We start from the raw sequence: 23,843 nt of genomic DNA, 5'->3' as shown, positions 1-23,843 counted from the left end.
TCACAACACACACACACTGATGATACAATAGAGTCACACATCTCAACAACACACACAATGATGATACAATAGAGTCACACATCACAACAACACACACACTGATGATACAATAGAGTCACACATCTCAACAACACACACATTGATGATACAATAGAGTCACACATCTCAACAACACACATGCTGATGATACAATAGAGTCACACATCACAACAACACACACACTGATGATACAATAGAGTCACACATTACAACAACACACACATTGATGATACAATAGAGTCACACATCACAACAACACACACACACTGATGATACAATAGAGTCACACATCTCAACAACACACACATTGATGATACAATAGAGTCACACATCTCAACAACACACATGCTGATGATACAATAGAGTCACACATCACAACAACACACACACTGATGATACAATAGAGTCACACATTACAACAACACACACATTGATGATACAATAGAGTCACACATCACAACAACACACACACACTGATGATACAATAGAGTCACACATCTCAACAACACACACACTGATGATACAATAGAGTCACACATCTCAACAACACACATGCTGATGATACAATAGAGTCACACATCACAACAACACACACACACTGATGATACAATAGAGTCACACATTACAACAACACACACATTGATGATACAATAGAGTCACACATCACAACAACACACACACACTGATGATACAATAGAGTCACACATCACAACAACACACACACTGATGATACAATAGAGTCACACATCACAACAACACACACACTGATGATACAATAGAGTCACACATCACAACAACACACACACACTGATGATACAATAGAGTCACACATTACAACAACACACACACTGATGATACAATAGAGTCACACATCTCAACAACACACACACTGATGATACAATAGAGTCACACATCTCAACAACACACACACTGATGATACAATAGAGTCACACATCACAACAACACACACACACACTGATGATACAATAGAGTCACACATCTCAACAACACACACGCTGATGATACAATAGAGTCACACATCACAACAACACACACACTGATGATACAATAGAGTCACACATCACAACACACACACACTGATGATACAATAGAGTCACACATCTCAACAACACACACAATGATGATACAATAGAGTCACACATCACAACAACACACACACTGATGATACAATAGAGTCACACATCTCAACAACACACACACTGATGATACAATAGAGTCACACATCACAACAACACACACACTGATGATACAATAGAGTCACACATCACAACACACACACACTGATGATACAATAGAGTCACACATCTCAACAACACACACAATGATGATACAATAGAGTCACACATCTCAACAACACACACACTGATGATACAATAGAGTCACACATCACAACAACACACACACTGATGATACAATAGAGTCACACATCACAACATACATACACTGATGATACAATAGAGTCACACATCACAACAACACACACACTGATGATACAATAGAGTCACACATCACAACATACATACACTGATGATACAATAGAGTCACACATCTCAACAACACACACACTGATGATACAATAGAGTCACACATCACAACAACACACACACACACTGATGATACAATAAAGTCACACATCACAATAACACACACACACACACAATGATGATACAATAGAGTCACACGTCACAACAACACACATACACACTTAAGTTACACTTTTCAGAACAAAAGTGTGAAACTGATCCCACCTAGAGGATCAAATGGGAACTGCAGTGATGAATCCTAGAGATTCATTTGATAAATTTAAAGTCTATTTAAACGAAATAAACCGGGTTTGACTCGCTGATGGTTTTAACTGACATGTGTTGAGGTGGATTTAAAACCTTCCAAACCTTTTCAATGATATTAAAAGAGAAAAGTGCATGTTTCTCCTCTTTTAACCAGGACTTGCTGCTATTTTTATAAGGAGGAAATAAACATGTTTACAAATGTCTCGCTGTTATCACAGGCTTCAGTTATGATAACAATAATAACATGTTTAAACCTTTGAAGCTTTCTGCTTGAAAACGCTCTTTTAACAACAAATATGTCTTATTTTTTCAAGCCGCTTGTGAATCTATTATTCTCTGGCATGACGCGCCTGCATGTCTCGCCTTCTAATCACTGACAGAAGAACCTTTAGAACATGAATGTATGTTTATTGGAAACTGCTGATGATTGATTTATACTCTTAATAAAAAATATCCACTGTTTGGTTCTGTGTCTTCATGTATGAACACGTTTAAATCATGTTAATTTAGTAAAACATGTTTGATCATATGAACAAAAATTCAAAGAAAAACAACACAGAAGACCAACATTTACTAGCAGCAACAAACACAGTGAAGACAACAGCAAGTGTTCTGTAGCGTCTTCACTGTGCATTATTTAACTCTTCTGTTACTGGTTCATGTCATGAAGTGACACACGTTCTTAGAGCTGAACCTCCTCTTGAAGCTTCATCTTGTTTGTCTTGAAGACCTTCGTGTATTGACTGGTCATGTCAGCCTCCAGCTCTCTTACACTATCGATTGTGTTCAACAGCTTCGTAACAGAGATGCTGGAAACCCGAGCAGAGGAATGACCAGATTGTGTTCCACATTTGTTGTGTATAGTTCCGTCTTTACATTCCATCATTGAACTGACCTTTCACCTGCAGCCATTCGTTGCTGGACCCACACAGTAGTGGTGTTGGTTTGGTGAGTGGACCAGGCCAGTCTTTCCAGGAGGTAGGTAGAACTTTATTGATCCCTCAGGAGGCTGTTGATGGAATAATAACTGTTGCATCGGCTCCAGTATCAACTTGAACATGATACTTTGGGGTTCTCTACTCCACATGTTCTGCTTCTGGTGCTGCAGTTGTTCAGGGAGTCATAATCATTTTGTCCTTTTCCTCACGTCTTTCCTGTCTGTACTTCTCTGTGTTACCTTCTCTTGAATGTAAGTAAGTCCACACTTGACGAATACTGCTCTTCATGTTGTCTTATGACTCGTGTCAGTTCACTGCTCATTTGTTACTTTTCCTAAAGGCCATGATGTCTGATCCCCACAACGAGCCTCTGATCATTTCATCATATTGACAGAGTTCTGTGACTCCCTGGCTCTTCTCTTGTTGAAACAAACCCTTTCGTAAATGCACTTTTGCCAAATCAAACTCTGCAGGTACGTTAAGCTCCGCCCTCACACACTCACACACTCACACACTCACACACTCACACACTCACACACTCACACACTCGCAGGACGCCAGCCGACCTGAAGCCAGGCTGGATATATTCACGCAACAATAGATAAATAGATTGAATGCAGTCGATCCCAGCGTGTCGGCCTCACACGCATGGTCTCTAATTAATTTAGTTAGTGTGGATTTGTTGGACTGGATTAGATCGAGATCGTATCAGGAGAGATTTAGACGGAGATTTGACTTTTGGTGCCAAAAGAATCTATTTACTACACGTCCTCGCTGGAGTTGTGTGACAGTTGTGTGACAGTTCAAGAGTGTGTATCGCTGAACTACATTTGAGTGAGTATTTGAAGAGTAACGGCAGGCAGTGACTCAGATCAATTCATATAGTTTTTATTTGATATTTTTACAGAGAAAACAAGTGTTTGAACCTGAGATATAATCAAATATAACGTTGTTAATATCTTGTTATTTAAAATGATGCATCTTTTAAACAGATAAATAAACATATTTACATAGAAAGTACTTGTCAAATGCTTCTTTCACTGGCTTGCAGCACTGAAGCCCAGCGTACTCAAGACTTCATCAACTTCATCTCAAGACTTCATCAACTTCATCTCAAGACTTCATCAACTTCATCTCAAGACTTCATCAACTTCATCTCAAGACTTCATCAACTTCATCTCCAGACTTCATCAACTTCATCTCAAGACTTCATCAACTTCATCTCAAGACTTCATCAACTTCATCTCAAGACTTCATCAACTTCATCTCAAGACTTCATCAACTTCATCTCAAGACTTCATCAACTTCATCTCAAGACTTCATCAACTTCATCTCAAGACTTCATCAACTTCATCTCAAGACTTCATCAGCTTCATCTCAAGACTTCATCAACTTCATCTCCAGACTTCATCAGCTTCATCTCAAGACTTCATCAACTTCATCTCCAGACTTCATCAACTTCATCTCCAGACTTCATCAGCTTCATCTCAAGACTTCATCAACTTCATCTCGAGACTTCATCAACTTCATCTCCAGACTTCATCAGCTTCATCTCAAGACTTCATCAACTTCATCTCCAGACTTCATCAACTTCATCTCAAGACTTCATCAACTTCATCTCAAGACTTCATCAACTTCATCTCCAGACTTCATCAACTTCATCTCAAGACTTCATCAGCTTCATCTCAAGACTTCATCAACTTCATCTCAAGACTTCATCAGCTTCATCTCAAGACTTCATCAACTTCATCTCCAGACTTCATCAACTTCATCTCAAGACTTCATCAACTTCATCTCAAGACTTCATCAACTTCATCTCAAGACTTCATCAACTTCATCTCAAGACTTCATCAACTTCATCTCAAGACTTCATCAGCTTCATCTCCAGACTTCATCAGCTTCATCTCAAGACTTCATCAACTTCATCTCAAGACTTCATCAACTTCATCTCCAGACTTCATCAACTTCATCTCAAGACTTCATCAACTTCATCTCAAGACTTCATCAACTTCATCTCCAGACTTCATCAACTTCATCTCAAGACTTCATCAGCTTCATCTCAAGACTTCATCAACTTCATCTCAAGACTTCATCAGCTTCATCTCAAGACTTCATCAACTTCATCTCCAGACTTCATCAACTTCATCTCAAGACTTCATCAACTTCATCTCAAGACTTCATCAACTTCATCTCAAGACTTCATCAACTTCATCTCAAGACTTCATCAACTTCATCTCAAGACTTCATCAGCTTCATCTCAAGACTTCATCAACTTCATCTCCAGACTTCATCAACTTCATCTCCAGACTTCATCAACTTCATCTCAAGACTTCATCAACTTCATCTCAAGACTTCATCAACTTCATCTCCAGACTTCATCAACTTCATCTCAAGACTTCATCAACTTCATCTCCAGACTTCATCAGCTTCATCTCCAGACTTCATCAACTTCATCTCCAGACTTCATCAACTTCATCTCCAGACTTCATCAACTTCATCTCAAGACTTCATCAACTTCATCTCCAGACTTCATCAGCTTCATCTCCAGACTTCATCAACTTCATCTCCAGACTTCATCAACTTCATCTCCAGACTTCATCAACTTCATCTCAAAGTGTGAACTAATGTCTTCACTTGTTCTCATCCTCATGTCTAGTCCTGCTGCAATTCGGAATCTTACAAACCGGCGGATCCAGAAATCAAAGTTATCTGGTGGGTTTATAGAGAAATAGGAATCCATCTTTTCTCGGAAAATTCATGAACAGACTTTTTTGTGCGATGGTTTCTGATCCCCCGCAGTCTGTCACTGTACTCGGCTAACGTTAGCTTAGCTTCTTGATGACCGGGACTCACGCTTATTTCTTTAGAGACGTGCTCCAGGTATCTTCTGACACCATGTCACATGTCGTGCTCCAGGTATCTTCTGACACCATGTAACATGTCGTGCTCCAGGTATCTTCTGACACCATGTCACATGACGTGCTCCAGGTATCTTCTGACACCATGTAACATGACGTGCTCCAGGTATCTTCTGACACCATGTCACATGACGTGCTCCAGGTATCTTCTGACACCATGTAACATGTCGTGCTCCAGGTATCTTCTGACACCATGTCACATGTCGTGCTCCAGGTATCTTCTGACACCATGTCACATGTCGTGCTCCAGGTATCTTCTGACACCATGTCACATGACGTGCTCCAGGTATCTTCTGACACCATGTCACATGTCGTGCTCCAGGTATCTTCTGACACCATGTAACATGTCGTGCTCCAGGTATCTTCTGACACCATGTAACATGTCGTGCTCCAGGTATCTTCTGACACCATGTCACATGTCGTGCTCCAGGTATCTTCTGACACCATGTAACATGTCGTGCTCCAGGTATCTGCTGACACCATGTCACATGACGTGCTCCAGGTATCTTCTGACACCATGTAACATGTCGTGCTCCAGGTATCTTCTGACACCATGTCACATGTCGTGCTCCAGGTATCTTCTGACACCATGTCACATGACGTGCTCCAGGTATTTTCTGACACCATGTCACATGTCGTGCTCCAGGTATCTTCTGACACCATGTCACATGTCGTGCTCCAGGTATCTTCTGACACCATGTCACATGTCGTGCTCCAGGTATCTTCTGACACCATGTCACATGTCGTGCTCCAGGTATCTTCTGACACCATGTAACATGTCGTGCTCCAGGTATCTTCTGACACCATGTCACATGTCGTGCTCCAGGTATCTTCTGACACCATGTAACATGACGTGCTCCAGGTATCTTCTGACACCATGTCACATGTCGTGCTCCAGGTATCTTCTGACACCATGTAACATGTCGTGCTCCAGGTATCTTCAGACACCATGTAACATGTCGTGCTCCAGGTATCTTCAGACACCATGTAACATGTCGTGCTCCAGGTATCTTCAGACACCATGTAACATGTCGTGCTCCAGGTATCTTCAGACACCATGTAACATGTCGTGCTCCAGGTATCTTCAGACACCATGTAACATGTCGTGCTCCAGGTATCTTCTGACACCATGTCACATGTCGTGCTCCAGGTATCTTCTGACACCATGTCACATGACGTGCTCCAGGTATCTTCTGACACCATGTAACATGTCGTGCTCCAGGTATCTTCTGACACCATGTCACATGACGTGCTCCAGGTATCTTCAGACACCATGTAACATGTCGTGCTCCAGGTATCTTCAGACACCATGTAACATGTCGTGCTCCAGGTATCTTCTGACACCATGTCACATGACGTGCTCCAGGTATCTTCTGACACCATGTCACAAGTCGTGCTCCAGGTATCTTCTGACACCATGTCACATGACGTGCTCCAGGTATCTTCTGACACCATGTCACATGTCGTGCTCCAGGTATCTTCTGACACCATGTAACATGTCGTGCTCCAGGTATCTTCTGACACCATGTCACATGTCGTGCTCCAGGTATCTTCTGACACCATGTAACATGTCGTGCTCCAGGTATCTGCTGACACCATGTCACATGACGTGCTCCAGGTATCTTCTGACACCATGTCACATGTCGTGCTCCAGGTATCTTCTGACACCATGTCACATGACGTGCTCCAGGTATTTTCTGACACCATGTCACATGTCGTGCTCCAGGTATCTTCTGACACCATGTAACATGTCGTGCTCCAGGTATCTTCTGACACCATGTAACATGTCGTGCTCCAGGTATCTTCTGACACCATGTAACATGTCGTGCTCCAGGTATCTTCTGACACCATGTAACATGTCGTGCTCCAGGTATCTTCTGACACCATGTCACATGTCGTGCTCCAGGTATCTTCTGACACCATGTCACATGTCGTGCTCCAGGTATCTTCTGACACCATGTCACATGTCGTGCTCCAGGTATCTTCTGACACCATGTCACATGTCGTGCTCCAGGTATCTTCTGACACCATGTCACATGTCGTGCTCCAGGTATCTTCAGACACCATGTCACATGACGTGCTCCAGGTATCTTCAGACACCATGTAACATGTCGTGCTCCAGGTATCTTCAGACACCATGTAACATGTCGTGCTCCAGGTATCTTCTGACACCATGTCACATGACGTGCTCCAGGTATCTTCTGACACCATGTCACATGTCGTGCTCCAGGTATCTTCTGACACCATGTCACATGACGTGCTCCAGGTATCTTCTGACACCATGTCACATGTCGTGCTCCAGGTATCTTCTGACACCATGTCACATGTCGTGCTCCAGGTATCTTCTGACACCATGTCACATGACGTGCTCCAGGTATCTTCTGACACCATGTCACATGTCGTGCTCCAGGTATCTTCTGACACCATGTCACATGACGTGCTCCAGGTATCTTCTGACACCATGTCACATGACGTGCTCCAGGTATTTTCTGACACCATGTCACATGTCGTGCTCCAGGTATCTTCTGACACCATGTCACATGTCGTGCTCCAGGTATCTTCTGACACCATGTCACATGTCGTGCTCCAGGTATCTTCTGACACCATGTCACATGTCGTGCTCCAGGTATCTTCTGACACCATGTCACATGTCGTGCTCCAGGTATCTTCAGACACCATGTCACATGACGTGCTCCAGGTATCTTCAGACACCATGTAACATGTCGTGCTCCAGGTATCTTCTGACACCATGTAACATGTCGTGCTCCAGGTATCTTCTGACACCATGTCACATGTCGTGCTCCAGGTATCTTCTGACACCATGTAACATGTCGTGCTCCAGGTATCTGCTGACACCATGTCACATGACGTGCTCCAGGTATCTTCTGACACCATGTCACATGTCGTGCTCCAGGTATCTTCTGACACCATGTCACATGTCGTGCTCCAGGTATCTTCTGACACCATGTCACATGTCATGCTCCAGGTATCTTCTGACACCATGTAACATGTCGTGCTCCAGGTATCTTCTGACACCATGTAACATGTCGTGCTCCAGGTATCTTCTGACACCATGTAACATGTCGTGCTCCAGGTATCTTCTGACACCATGTCACATGTCGTGCTCCAGGTATCTTCTGACACCATGTCACATGTCGTGCTCCAAGTATCTTCTGACACCATGTCACATGTCGTGCTCCAGGTATCTTCTGACACCATGTCACATGTCGTGCTCCAGGTATCTTCTGACACCATGTCACATGTCGTGCTCCAGGTATCTTCTGACACCATGTAACATGACGTGCTCCAGGTATCTTCTGACACCATGTAACATGACGTGCTCCAGGTATCTTCTGACACCATGTCACATGACGTGCTCCAGGTATCTTCTGACACCATGTAACATGACGTGCTCCAGGTATCTTCTGACACCATGTCACATGTCGTGCTCCAGGTATCTTCTGACACCATGTAACATGACGTGCTCCAGGTATCTTCTGACACCATGTAACATGTCGTGCTCCAGGTATCTTCTGACACCATGTCACATGTCGTGCTCCAGGTATCTTCTGACACCATGTAACATGACATGCTCCAGGTATCTTCTGACACCATGTCACATGTCGTGCTCCAGGTATCTTCTGACACCATGTCACATGACGTGCTCCAGGTATCTTCTGACACCATGTCACATGACGTGCTCCAGGTATCTTCTGACACCATGTAACATGACGTCCTCAGTCTGTCAACGAGGCACCAGACCTGAAACGTTCTCTGCTCCATGTTCGATGTTTATTTACAACAACGCCCCCTTATACACTTCCGGTCCGTCCTTCTATATGTTCCTCTTATATCGTTCCTACCCTCTGCTCCCGCTACAATAATAACAGTTTCCACACATTATTTGTGTTAAATTAATCTACAGTTTCCTCACGTCATGTGAGAAATAAGTGTAGTGAAGAAAGTGTTAATCTATAGTTTCCTAAACATTATTTGTCACATTATTACTCGCTCAGAGGGAGGCGGGGCATGACGTCACTGTTGCTATGGCAACAGCTCAGGCGTCACCAGCTCGGACTCATGAAGACTTCTGTGCAGAAACATGTCGAGAGTCTTGAGGCTCAGACGAGTGTTCGCGTGAAGAGAAGTCAGATGTTTGCGTGTCTGCTCTGCTCGTCCACAGCTCGCTGCAGCTGAAGCTCCAGAGCCGCCGACATTATTGTTGTTGTTGTTGTTGTCGCTCACGGAGTCAACATGGCTGAGGACGACAGCGAGTGGGTCGTGGAGAGTATCGTCGGATACCTGGGCAGCCCCGAGTGGGTCATCCCGGTGTCGGACTTCATGGAGAACAAATGCACCGGTAAATAAACCAGCATTGATCAGAGTAGCATGTAGCACGTTAGCATGGTTAGCATGGCGGCTAAGCTAACGCCAGTATATTATTGTTTTCTATTACTGACCAAACAACTATCGCGTGTTCTATCGTGTTCCTAAATTCAACACGATTGAACAGCTGCACTGGTGGACTGTGTATTTTGATTGTATATTTTGAAGACGTTAAAGTTTGTTTAAAAATAATTCTGGATTATCACCATGACGTCATAATGTGTTTCAGTCTTTGACGACGAAGATGAGAATAAGTTTTCTTACACTGAAATACACGAGCAGTACAAGCAACTGGTGAGTTTGAAATACACTTACTGTGTGCATGTTTCAACTATAGATGTTATATTTAGATGAGCTGTGTGTATTACACAGGAATGTACTTCTATGTACACACATCAGACATTTTAAGATTTGTCTACTTGTGTGTGTTTTATATAATCTGAACACTTTAGACTATAACTCTCTGTCTATGATGTGAACAGAGTTAGTGCAACTCAGTATGTCTGGTATTTAAACATCACTCCTGATGGTGTGTGATGCACCTGTGCAGGTGGAGAAGCTGCTGCAGAACTACATGCAGGATGTCGGCATCAACGAGCAGCAGTTTCTGGACGCATGCACGTCTCCCTTCGCCAAATCCAAAACTCTGCAGGTACGTTAAGCTGCGCACTCGCACACTCACACACTCACACACTCACACACTCGCACACTCACAGGACGCCAGCCGACCTGAAGCCAGGCGGGATTTATTCACGCAACAATAGATAAATAGATTGAATGGAGTCGATCCCAGCGTGTCGGCCTCACACGCATGGTCTCTAATTAATTTAGTTAGTGTGGATTTGTTGGACTGGATTAGATCGAGATCGTATCAGGAGAGATTTAGACGGAGATTTGACTTTTGGTGCCAAAAGAATCTATTTTCTACACGTCCTCGCTGGAGTTGTGTGACAGTTGTGTGACAGTTCAAGAGTGTGTATCGCTGAACTACATTTGAGTGAGTATTTGAAGAGTAACAACAGGCAGTGACTCAGATCAATTCAAATAGTTTTTATTTGATATTTTTACAGAGAAAACGAGTGTTTGAACCTGAGATATAATCAAATATAACGTTGTTAATATCTTGTTATTTAAAATGATGCATCTTTTAAACGGATAATAAATCTAATTGTTTTATTTTCGTCCTGCAAAGAGATTTTAAACAAGTCAATACGAGCCACAAGAACTGCTGAGTCATCACGACGGCTTTAACTTCAGGGTAAAAACTTCAATCAAATCACATTTTATTTTGTATCAGAGTCACAACAGACACTGTTATTATATCTGTATTTCGTTTGTAGAACCTTTGTATCCAATAAAATGTGTTTTATCTGATTATAACATAAACTGACATAAACATTCAGTAGTTTAATAGTTTTTGTTCAATTAAAGGATACTTTTTTACATTATTTTATATTAATAAAATGAACATGTTTTTAAAATCCTATAGATTGATGATTCATTTAAGCTCTGATCCTGTGAGATTGAGTTTGATTGATAGAATCACATCAAAAGTGACACATTTGTCCGGGAAGCGTCTGCGGATCAAGACTCTCTGCAGCTCCGGACTCTGGCTTCAGCTCACAGACTCCAGACATGAGTGTCGAGCTCAGAGCACACGATGAGCCTGGCACAAAGCATGACTCGGCAGAATGTGGCCCAGTGAGATTTACGTGGCATTAGCCTCGATGGGGGCAGAAGACCTTTGACTATAGACAGGAAGTCTGTGCCAGATTAGATTTAAATCCAACTGCAGCTTCATTTTTGTCAACATGAGCGAACGAGAACATCCTGTTCAGAGCTGCTGCTGCAGATCATCACAGTCCTGTCATCGTCAGGATTCTTGTTGCTGTCCATGATGAGGATCATATTAATAATGATAATAGAATAATAATAATAATGATTTGAAAGAATTGATAATAATGATGATGATGATTTGAATGAGAGAAAAATGAGAATAATGATAATAAAATAATAATAATGATAATTTAATAATAATAATAATGACAATATAATAATGATAATGATAATCTAATAATGATCATAAAATTATGATAATATAATAATGATCAAATAATAATAATTATAATAAAATTATAATAATGATAAAATAAGAATAATGATAATAATGATGATGATCATTTTAATGAGAAAAAAATAAATAATGATAATGAATTATTATTAATCATTTTATTCCACGTTGAATGGAAACCAGTCTTCTCTGAAGTCCAGTCTTCTCTGACGTCCAGTCTTCTCTGACGTCCAGTCTTCTCTGACGTCCATTCTTCTCTGAAGTCCAGTCTTCTCTGACGTCCAGTCTTCTCTGACGTCCAGTCTTCTCTGACGTCCATTCTTCTCTGAAGTCCAGTCTTCTCTGACGTCCAGTCTTCTCTGACGTCCAGTCTTCTCTGACGTCCATTCTTCTCTGAAGTCAAGTCTTCTCTGACGTCCAGTCTTCTCTGACGTCCAGTCTTCTCTGACGTCCATTCTTCTCTGAAGTCCAGTCTTCTCTGGAGTCCAGTCTTCTCTGGAGTCCCGTCTTCTCTGGAGTCCAGTCTTCTCTGGAGTCCAGTCTTCTCTGGAGTCCAGTCTTCTCTGGAGTCCATTCTTCTCTGGAGTCCAGTCTTCTCAGGAGTCAAGTCTTCTCAGGAGTCTAGTCTTCTCTGGAGTCCAGTCTTCTCTGGAGTCCAGTCTTCTCTGGAGTCCAGTCTTCTCAGGAGTCTAGTCTTCTCTGGAGTCCAGTCTTCTCTGGAGTCCAGTCTTCTCAGGAGTCCAGTCTTCTCAGGAGTCTAGTCTTCTCTGGAGTCCAGTCTTCTCTGAAGTCCAGTCTTCTCTGGAGTCCATTCTTCTCTGGAGTCCAGTCTTCTCAGGAGTCCAGTCTTCTCAGGAGTCTAGTCTTCTCTGGAGTCCAGTCTTCTCTGAAGTCCAGTCTTCTCTGGAGTCCAGTCTTCTCTGATCATTGTGTTGAAATACTCAAAGAAGAATCAAACCTGTTAAATGGAACTTGAAAATTTAGAAAAAACGGTGCCCTTGGACAAATGAAGAGCTCCTGAGTCTGAAGAGACTTTGTCGAAAGACCGAGTGTCTCTGGAAGTCCACTAAACTTGAGGTGCACAGACTTCACCTCAGGGATCTGATGTCTTCTTACAATGAGATGGTGGAAACTGCTAGATCTGATTACATCAGAAAACTGGTATCAGAAAATAAGAAAAACCCCAAAGTGTTGTTTGACCGATTAATTCTCTAGTGTCTCCTGCTCCTCAAATCACGCCTGTCTTCTGTGAAGCTGACAGCAATGTATTGTTGAGATTATTCATTGACAAAATTACATTGATCAAAAAGAAAATCTCTCCCCCTTTGTTTGGAACCCCTACTGTCTCTGAGCCCGTCTCCTCCTCTTGGTCTTCCTTTACTGCTGTATCTTTGGGTGAAATTTCAGCACTAGTGAACAAGATGAAACCCTCTTCTTGCTCAGTTGACGTCCTTCCTTGTAGTCTTTTTATCAAAGTATTTGATGTAATTGGCCCCTGGGTTACCAATATGGTGAACCTCTCCCTTTCCACAGGGGTTTTAAACAATGCATTTAAACCATTGTGGAGCCTCTGCTCAAAAAGCCAGGCTTAGACCCGACTGACCTCAGTAATTTCAGGCCTATTTCTATTTCCTTTCTTGTCCAAGATCTTGGAGAAGGTTGTGTCTGAGCAGCTGTTCCTGGATCAGAGCGACATCCATGAGAAGTTTCAGTCTGGCTTCTGTAAACATCTACGGAGACAGCTTTACTGAAGGTGTCCAGTGACATCATGATGTCGGCTGACTCTGGTAAATTCACTGTTCTGGTTCTCTTGGATCTGTCGTCAGCCTTTGACACAGTTGATCACCAGATCCTGCTGAGAAGACTAAGGGATGAAGTGGGACTGTCTGGGTCTGTGTTACAATGGTTCTCATCTTACCTTTCTGGGCGCAGTTTTAGTGTATCTGTCAATCAAATGAGGTCTGAATCGGCAGATCTGTTGTGTGGAGTCCCTCAAGGTTCTGTTCTGGGTCCTTTATTGTTTTTGCTGTACTTGATTCCCCTCTGTAAAATCATTCAGAGATTTCCTGATGTTTCTTATCACATTTTTGCTGATGACATCCAGCTCTACTGCTCTGTTGATCCAACTGAGCCCCAGAGGCTGAACTTAGTCAATTGTTTGCTAGAAATCAAACAATGAGTGAAAACACTTTGAAGCTAAATGTGGACAAAACTGAAACACTGGTGATTGCTCCTGATGATAAGGTTCCAGGGTTGAGTAAGTAAGTAAGTAAGTAAGTAATATTTATTTATATAGCGCTTACTTGGGTGACTTAGGTCAGTCTGTCAAACTGAGCCTGAGAAACCTGGGTGTTGTATTTGATAAAGACATGTCTCTTGTTCAACACTGCAGAAAACTGAGCAGAAACTGTTTCCTTCAACTGAGAAAAATCTCTAAACTTAGGAAAATGTTGTCGGAACATGATCTGGATCTTATAATCCATGAGTTTGTTTCTTCTCGTCTGGACTATTGTAACAGTTTGTTTTCATGTCTTAACAAGAAGGATCTTCTCGTCTGCAGTTCATACAAAACTCTGCAGCCAGAACTCTGAGCCGCTCTAGTAGAAGAACTCACATTTCTCCTTCAAACTCTTCACTGGCTTCCAGTTTCTTTCAGGATCATTTTAAAATTCTGGTTCTTACTTTCACATCTATTCATGGTCAGACCTTCATGATCTGATCCAGCCTTACACCCCAGCTCGGGCTCTGAGGTCTGTGGATCAGAATCTACTGATGGTTCCTGAACTTCTGGACCAGAGGAGAGAAATCCTTCCAGACTGTTGCTCCTAAGCTTTGGAACCATCTTCTTCTCTCTTTGTGCTTGATGAATCTACTGACTCCTTCAAGAAACATCTGTGTTTGATGATCTACTGACTCCTTCAAGAAACATCTGTGTTTGATGATCTACTGACTCCTTCAAGAAACATCTGTGTTTGATGATCTACTGACTCCTTCAAGAAACATCTGTGTTTGATGATCTACTGACTCCTTCAAGAAACATCTGTGTTTGATGATCTACTGACTCCTTCAAGAAAAATCTGTGTTTGATGATCTACTGACTCCTTCAAGAAACATCTGTGTTTGATGATCTACTGACTCCTTCAAGAAACATCTGTGTTTGATGATCTACTGACTCCTTTAAGAAACATCTGTGTTTGATGATCTACTGACTCCTTCAAGAAACATCTGTGTTTGATGATCTACTGACTCCTTCAAGAAACATCTGTGTTTGATGATCTACTGACTCCTTCAAGAAACATCTGTGTTTGATGATCTACTGACTCCTTCAAGAAACATCTGTGTTTGATGATCTACTGACTCCTTCAAGAAACATCTCTGTGTTTGATGATCTACTGACTCCTTCAAGAAACATCTGTGTTTGATGATCTACTGACTCCTTCAAGAAACATCTCTGTGTTTGATGATCTACTGACTCCTTCAAGAAACATCTGTGTTTGATGATCTACTGACTCCTTCAAGAAACATCTGTGTTTGATGATCTACTGACTCCTTCAAGAAACATCTGTGTTTGATGATCTACTGACTCCTTCAAGAAACATCTGTGTTTGATGATCTACTGACTCCTTCAAGAAACATCTGTGTTTGATGATCTACTGACTCCTTCAAGAAACATCTGTGTTTGATGATCTACTGACTCCTTCAAGAAACATGTGTGTTTGATGATCTACTGACTCCTTCAAGAAACATCTGTGTTTGATGATCTACTGACTCCTTCAAGAAACATCTGTGTTTGATGATCTACTGACTCCTTCAAGAAACATCTTTAGACGTTTTTATTTGTTCAGGCTTTTCCTTGATTTTCTTGAACTCCTGTGTTGTTATCAGTTTTATCTTGATCTTTAAAATATATATTTTATTGAATATTGTTTTGATTGTTTAAGTTCTTTGTGACTCTGGTCTGGAAAAGTTCTATATAAATACAAATGACTTACTTACTTACAAGGTTGTGACTCCACGTTGGTTCCAGAGGTTGATGAGGTCACTGAAGAAGAACATCATGTGTAGGAGTGTGTAGGAGTGTGTAGGAGTGTGTAGGAGTGTGTAGGAGTGTGTAGGAGTGTGTAGGAGTGTGTAGGAGTATGCAGGAGTATGTAGGAGTGTGTAGGAGTGTGTAGGAGTGTGTAGGAGTGTGTAGGAGTGTGTAGGAGTGTGTAGGAGTGTGTAGAGCAGAACCTTCATGAAGAACGTTCTCTGTAAAAGCTCTGCACTGGTCACAAGGAGATGTTTGTGTATTTGCATCTATGATAGTTGTGTGTCTTAAGAGACTTTGTATCAATGTGTCCGTTTGTGATTTAGTATTATTTATATAGAATGATGACCTTGAAACAGTTGTTTTGTTTCTTAATATCTTCCTGCCGCGTTATTTAATCCTATACATCTGTTTTAATTATTAGATTAAAACTAATAATAACAATTAATGATAATGATAATAATAATGATGATGATAATTATAATTGTATGATAATTATAACAATGATTATGATAATAATAATTATAATTGTAATTATAATAATGATAATAATTATAATTGTAATAATGATGATATTAATAATAATTATAATAAAAATTGTAGTAATAATGATAAAAATAATAATAATAATGATGATGATAATAATAACAATAATAGTTATATTAATTATAATTGTAATAATAATGATAATAATAATAATGATTATAATGATGATGATAATAATAATAATTGTAATAATGATGATGATAATAATAATGATTATAATTATTATAATTATAATTGTAATAATAATGATAATAATAATAATGATTATAATAATGATGATGATAATAATGATTATGATATTAATAATAACAATAATAATAATAATGACGATAATAATAACTGATCAGTTGTGTCTGTGCTCCAGTCAGTCTTCCTGCCAGTCTTGGCCACAGACGACTTCCAGATGTTTCGCTCTCTGATGCTGCAGAAGAACATGGAGCTGCAGCTTCAGGCGCTTCGAGTCATCAAGGAGAGAAACGGTGACTTTGATCTTCTGCTCAAACCAACACATGTTCTTCATCCACGGGTTCTTCTGGGCAGGAGCTCTTCCTGAGTGTCTCACCGACGGCATGGACGTCATGTCGGAGCTGCAGGACCAGGAGATGAAGATCCTGCAGGAGGTCCTCAAGTAAGAACCTCCAGTGGTCTGGTGTTTGTGGAGAAGTGGAGGAGGAGAGGAGGAGGAAGAAGAAGGAGGAGGGAGGAGGAGGAGTAGGAGGAGTAGGAGAATGAGGAGGAGAAAAGGAAGAAGAAGGAGGAGGAAGAAGGAGGAGGAAGGAGAAGAAGAAGGAGGAGAAGAAGGAGGAGGAGAAAAGGAAGAGGAAGGAGAAGAAGAAGGAGGAGAAGAAGGAGGCCATATAACAGCTGCTAAGCTTCTTAGTGTCACTAATGTAGGATTGACACTGAAGCTGCAGCCGAAGAAACTAAATCTGTTCCTTTGTCTTAACTGGGTTGACTATTAGCATCCGCTAATGCTAACTAGTGACTTCCTGCAGACGCTGATCCTCGACCTCACAACAACCTAGTAACTCCATTAGATTAACCTGTGTGTGTGTGTGTGTGTGTCTGCAGGAGGGTTGTGTGTTTGTGTCTGCAGGAGGGTTGTGTGGTTGTGTGGTTGTGTGTGTGTGTGTGTGTGTCTGCAGGAGGGTTGTGTGTTTGTGTCTGCAGGAGGGTTGTGTGGTTGTGTGTGTGTGTGTGTCTGCAGGAGGGTTGTGTGTTTGTGTCTGCAGGAGGGTTGTGTGGTTGTGTGTGTGTGTGTGTGTCTGCAGGAGGGTTGTGTGTTTGTGTCTGCAGGAGGGTTGTGTGGTTGTGTGTGTGTGTGTGTGTGTGTCTGCAGGAGGGTTGTGTGTTTGTGTCTGCAGGAGGGTTGTGTGGTTGTGTGTGTGTGTGTGTCTGCAGGAGGGTTGTGTGTTTGTGTCTGCAGGAGGGTTGTGTGGTTGTGTGTGTGTGTGTGTGTGTCTGCAGGAGGGTTGTGTGTTTGTGCCAGTGTGTGTCTGCAGGAGGGTTGTGTGGTTGTGTGTGTGTCTGCAGGAGGGTTGTGTGTTTGTGTGAGTGTGTGTCTGCGGGAGGGTTGTGTGTGTCAGTGTGTGTCTGCAGGAAGGTTGTGTGTTTGTGTCAGTGTGTGTGTGCAGGAAGGTTGTGTGTTTGTGTCAGTGTGTGTGTGCAGGAAGGTTGTGTTTTTGTGTCAGTGTGTGAGTGCAGGAAGGTTGTGTGTTTGTGTCAGTGTGTGTGTGCAGGAAGGTTGTGTTTTTGTGTCAGTGTGTGAGTGCAGGAAGGTTGTGTGTTTGTGTCAGTGTGTGTGTGCAGGAAGGTTGTGTTTTTGTGTCAGTGTGTGTGTGCAGGAAGGTTGTGTGTTTGTGTCAGTGTGTGTGTGCAGGAAGGTTGTGTTTTTGTGTCAGTGTGTGTGTGCAGGAAGGTTGTGTGTTTGTGTCAGTGTGTGTGTGCAGGAAGGTTGTGTTTTTGTGTCAGTGTGTGTGTGCAGGAAGGTTGTGTGTTTGTGTCAGTGTGTGTGTGCAGGAAGGTTGTGTTTTTGTGTCAGTGTGTGTGTGCAGGAAGGTTGTGTGTTTGTGTCGGTGTGTGTGTGCAGGAAGGTTGTGTTTTTGTGTCAGTGTGTGTGTGCAGGAAGGTTGTGTGTTTGTGTCAGTGTGTTTGTGCAGGAAGGTTGTGTGTTTGTGTCAGTGTGTGTGTGTGCAGGAAGGTTGTGTGTTTGTGTCAGTGTGTGTGTGCAGGAAGGTTGTGTTTTTGTGTCAGTGTGTGTGTGCAGGAAGGTTGTGTGTTTGTGTCAGTGTGTGTGTGCAGGAAGGTTGTGTGTGTGTGTCAGTGTGTGTGTGTGTGCAGGAAGGTTGTGTGTGTGTGTGTGTCAGTGTGTGTGTATGTGCAGGAAGGTTGTGTGTGTGTGTCAGTGTGTGTGTGTCAGTGTGTGTGTGTCAGTGTGTGTGTGTAAGCACCAGTGATGATGTCATCAAGTCGAGCCTCGTCCACAGGAAGTCGAAGGAAGAATACGAACAGGAAATGTCCAGGAAGCTTCAGACGGAAGACGTCGGTTCAACGTCCAGCAGCGACTCTCGGAGCTCGTCCTCCAGAACACCTGCAGCTCAGGTGAGAGACAAACACCTTAACTTATCTTAACTTATCTTAACTTATCGTAACTCATTTCTCAAGCCAAACTTTATTTCACACTCAGGTCCAGACGGAACCAGCAGGTGGCGCCAGAGTGTCTAATGGACATCAAGAGTCACTAGTGAGCGGAAACTCTCCGTCCAGTCTGGTAACTCAACAACCGTTGTACTAGTCGAGTCAACTAGTGTAGTACAACTAGTCAAGTCAACTAGTCTATTCAATTAGTCAAGTCAACTAGTCGAGTTGTACTAGTTACTTATCAAGTTGTACCAGTTAACTAGTCAAAATATTCTAGTTAACTAGTACAACTTGACTAGTTAACTAATATATTTTTGATTAGTTAACTAGTAAACTTGAATAGTTAACTATTAAAAATATTCTCGTTATCTAGTCAAGTTGTAATAGTTAACTTATCAAGTTTTACTAGTTAACTGGTCAGTAAATATTGTAGTTAACTAGTACAACGTGACTAATTAACTTGTACAACAAAATCAAAATGTAAATAAGTTTTTGTCACTTCAGGTCATGAATTTAATAACAGATTATGTTCTTGAACTATTTTGTTTTTTTTTACAAAAGTAGAAGATTTGTTTTTCTAAAGCATAATATCAAGAGAAAACATATAAACACGAATAAAAACACAAATGCAAACAAATGTATAAAAACAAATACAAACACAAATATGAACACAATTATAAACAAAAATATAAATGTTAATATAAACACAAATATAAACAAAAGTATAAACACAAACACAAACAAAAATATTAAAAAAATATAAACACAAATACAAACAAAAATATAAACAAAATATAAACACAAGTACAAACACAAATATAAACACAGATATAAACACAAATCTGAACAAGGACCACATCCTCTTTCTTTCAAAATAAAACCCTCACAGAAAAGTAACGGATGAAAATATATACATTTATTTATTTTATTTTTTACTTCAAATCATATTTTCTATGAGTTTCTTTTACTGTTTGTATTTCTATCAAGTTTAAATAAAATAAAACAATTCAATTCTTTATCAACTAAATAGTTTCAATTCAACCTCCAGCCTGTAGGTGGCAGCAGTCGTTACACTTTAAATCAAAGTTATTTGTTCAATAAAGGATCAATAATTTTATCAATCGTCTGAACCTTTGGTTCTCAGGTCAACGGAGAAGCTCAGGTGGAAGCAGTGACGGGCGAGAAGAACAAGAGCAGACCTTCGTCCACACCTGCGCCAGGTAACGCCGTCACGCAGGAAGTGGGCGGAGTCACGAGCGAGCCCAGAGTTCTTCCCGCCGTCCGAGGCGTGGTCAGGCCGGCGGAGGCGAGCGTCCAGCAGGGGGCGGAGTCGTGCCTGCAGGAGGCGCACAGGGAGGCGGGGTTCTCCGAGCCCTACACGGTGAGTCCGTGACCGGAGGAGCTGCTGGAAAGTAACGCAGGCGTGTGTCGTCAGGAGCTGACGTCGTCGCAGCAGGAGCAGCTCCAGCAGAGGGCGACGTACCTGCGGCAGCAGCGCGACAAACTGCACGCGCTCAAGAAAGAGCAGAAGAAGAACAAGAATCCTGCCGCGCCCGAGGAGCCTCACAGCGCCGCCAGCAGGCCGGCGCCGGTACGTGTCACTTCCTGTTTCAACCGCGTTCGTCTTTACAACCGAGAAATGATTTTATTTAAACAAGTTTGTTTTCTTCATCGAGTCGAAACAAACGTGTTTCATCATAGAATCACTTTAATCAAATATATAAACAATTGTTTTACATCAGATTCTCAGGATCAAACATTTACACTTTCAACGAATCACACTTTTAAATACAAATATATCGAAATCTAAAAAAAATAAAATAACTCTTACATTAAATTTTACAAACGTGTCTCAGAGCGAGACACGGATTATTGCCCTTCAAAATAAAAGCTCTTTAAAAAAGCAGTAAAATTAAAAAGTGTCAAATAAACATGTCATTATGAAACGTATGTAATTAAATCAATGTTTAATTATTAACTAATTGAAATTCATACAAACTAATAAGGTTTTGATTTTGAATCATATTTAATATTAAATCAACAAAAACGAATCTTATATTGTCGACACTTTACTGTCACTTCCTGCTCCATGAACCGTTAAATCGTACTTTTATTAAGATTTAATCACAGACGATGAAAATAGTTCAGACTCTGATGTTAGATTTAAATGTTCGTCTGGTCTTTATTTTTCTTACTTTTCCTCCGAACTGTGATGTTTCTTCTTCTGCTGCTGCTGCTGCTGCTGCTCAGGATCATCACAGGAACGGAGCTTCACAAACCTCGAAGCCGAAGGTGATGCTTTGTCGGCCTCTGCTGGCCATCCTGTGTATTGCAGTGGTTTCAGTAGTAGAGTAGAGTAAAGTAGAGTAAAGTAAAGTAGAGTCAAGTAAAGATGTTTCTAGAACCTTCAGATGTTGCTCTTCCTCCTCTGACCTCGCAGGAGATCTCTGCCGAGGAGAGGAAGAAGCTCCAGAAGAGGAAACATCTGGCCGACAAGCTGAAGGAGGAGGTCATCAAGAAGTGACGACCTTTGACCCCCGGGATTCAAACGCTTCCTCCTAATGAGATTTTAAATATTCGCGGGACTTTTCCGAAAAAAAACTCTTCCTGTCGTCGCATCTTTTCATCGTCGTTGTTCTTCGTGTCTCAAGTATTTCTGCATATTTATCACCCACAGTATCAGAGGTCAGAGGTCACGCGACCGGCTGACCTCGACTAGAACTTCACAGCTTCTTAAGAGAAGAAAGTAGGATTTAAGTTCATTCTCCCTCGACGGCTCGAGTTCAAGGTCGAACGAGGCTGAAGGTCGTGGGAGCAGAAGAACCTAAACATCTTGAGTAGAACCAGAGTTATGCACCTGCAAGTTGAGACGAGGAGGAAATCATCTTGAAGGTCGACCCCTTTGACCTTGAACATGTCCAGACAGGATCACGAAGGTCGTCTTCAGTCGCAGGATTTGATGCAAATAATAAACAATATTTTGTATGAAACACGTGTGGATTTTGTTCTTGTGTGAAGGTCTTGAGTTTGAAATCACTTGATGAGTATTTTCTTAAACCATTACTTCTCTGAACTAGGAAGTTTGCAGAGTAATACTATGAAACCTGCGGTGAAATACTGCAGAGTAATACTATGAAACCTGCGGTGAAATACTGCAGATTAATAATATGAAACCTGCTGTGTTATACTGCAAAGTAATAGTATGAAACCTGCTGTGTTATACTGCAAAGTAATAGTATGAAACCTGCTGTGAAATACTGCAGAGTAATAGTATGAAACCTGCTGTGAAATACTGCAGAGTAATAGTATGAAACCTGCTGTGAAATACTGCAGAGTAATAGTATGAAACCTGCTGTGAAATACTGCAGAGTAATAGTATGAAACCTGCTGTGTAATACTGCAGAGTAATACTATGAAACCTGCTGTGTTATACTGCAGAGTAACACTATGAAACCTGCTGTGTTATACTGCAAAGTAATACTATGAAACCTGCTGTGTAATACTGCAGAGTAATAGTATGAAACCTGCAGAGTAATAGTATGAAACCTGCGGTGAAATACTTTAGAGTAATACTATGAAACCTGCGGTGAAATATTGCAGAGTAATACTATGAAACCTGCTGTGTTATACTGCAAAGTAATACTATGAAACCTGCTGTGTAATACTGCAGAGTAATAGTATGAAACCTGCAGAGTAATAGTATGAAACCTGCGGTGAAATACTTTAGAGTAATACTATGAAACCTGCGGTGAAATATTGCAGAGTAATACTATGAAACCTGCTGTGTTATACTGCAAAGTAATACTATGAAACCTGCTGTGTAATACTGCAGAGTAATAGTATGAAACCTGCAGAGTAATAGTATGAAACCTGCGGTGAAATACTGCAGAGTAATACTATGAAACCTGCTGTGTAATACTGCAGATTAATACTATGAAACCTGCTGTGTAATACTGCAGAGTAATACTATGAAACCTGCTGTGTAATACTGTAGAGTAATAGTATGAAACCTGCTGTGTAATACTGCAGAGTAATACTACAAAACCTGCGGTGTAATACTGCAGAGTAATACTATGAAACCTGCTGTGTAATACTGTAGAGTAATAGTATGAAACCTGCTGTGTAATACTGCAGAGTAATACTACAAAACCTGCGTTGTAATACTGCAGAGTAATAGTATGAAACCTGCTGTGTAATACTGCAGATTAATAGTATGAAATCTGCTGTGTAATACTGCAGAGTAATAGTATGAAACCTGCTGTGTAATACTGCAGAGTAATACTATGAAACCTGCTGTGTTATACTGCAAAGTAATACTATAACACCTGCTGTGTAATACTGCAGAGTAATAGTATGAAACCTGCTGTGTAATACTGCAGAGTAATACTACAAAACCTGCGTTGTAATACTGCAGAGTAATACTATGAAACCTGCTGTGTAATACTGCAGAGTAATACTATGAAA

The 23,843-nt window shown here is 41.3% G+C and overlaps 2 protein-coding genes across 4 annotated transcripts; both read left to right on the top strand.

Annotated features, from left to right (window-relative positions):
- The first annotated feature begins 9,779 nt into the window (after positions 1-9,779).
- cfap36 (cilia and flagella associated protein 36) lies at positions 9,780-22,357 on the top strand. Of its 3 annotated transcripts, none has more exons than XM_087803042.1 (11): positions 9,780-10,066; positions 10,322-10,386; positions 10,643-10,744; positions 17,104-17,218; positions 17,280-17,367; positions 19,226-19,340; positions 19,426-19,482; positions 20,524-20,760; positions 20,815-20,970; positions 21,630-21,671; positions 21,820-22,357. In XM_087803042.1, the coding sequence occupies exons 1-11, from the start codon at positions 9,961-9,963 to the stop codon at positions 21,901-21,903; spliced, it is 1,167 nt and encodes a 388-aa protein (XP_087659168.1). In that variant the 5' UTR covers positions 9,780-9,960; the 3' UTR covers positions 21,904-22,357. The 3 variants fall into 3 exon arrangements, with proteins under 3 accessions (XP_087659168.1, XP_087659167.1, XP_087659170.1); XM_087803041.1 differs by having other exon boundaries at positions 19,426-19,509; XM_087803044.1 differs by lacking the exon at positions 21,630-21,671 and having other exon boundaries at positions 19,426-19,509.
- Positions 17,711-19,208, top strand: LOC148068938 (uncharacterized). The gene is made up of 4 exons (XM_087803228.1): positions 17,711-17,720; positions 17,910-18,482; positions 18,518-19,083; positions 19,127-19,208. Exons 1-4 carry the CDS (start codon positions 17,711-17,713, stop codon positions 19,193-19,195), a joined length of 1,218 nt encoding a protein of 405 aa, XP_087659354.1. The 3' UTR covers positions 19,196-19,208.
- Positions 22,358-23,843: the final 1,486 nt, after the last annotated feature.

This window comes from Callionymus lyra, chromosome 11 (assembly GCF_982586985.1).
Source record: "Callionymus lyra chromosome 11, fCalLyr1.hap1.1, whole genome shotgun sequence".
Lineage (NCBI taxonomy): Eukaryota > Metazoa > Chordata > Actinopteri > Syngnathiformes > Callionymidae > Callionymus > Callionymus lyra.
Note: the sequence above shows the minus strand (reverse complement) of the source record. Positions and strands in the feature narration are given on the sequence as shown.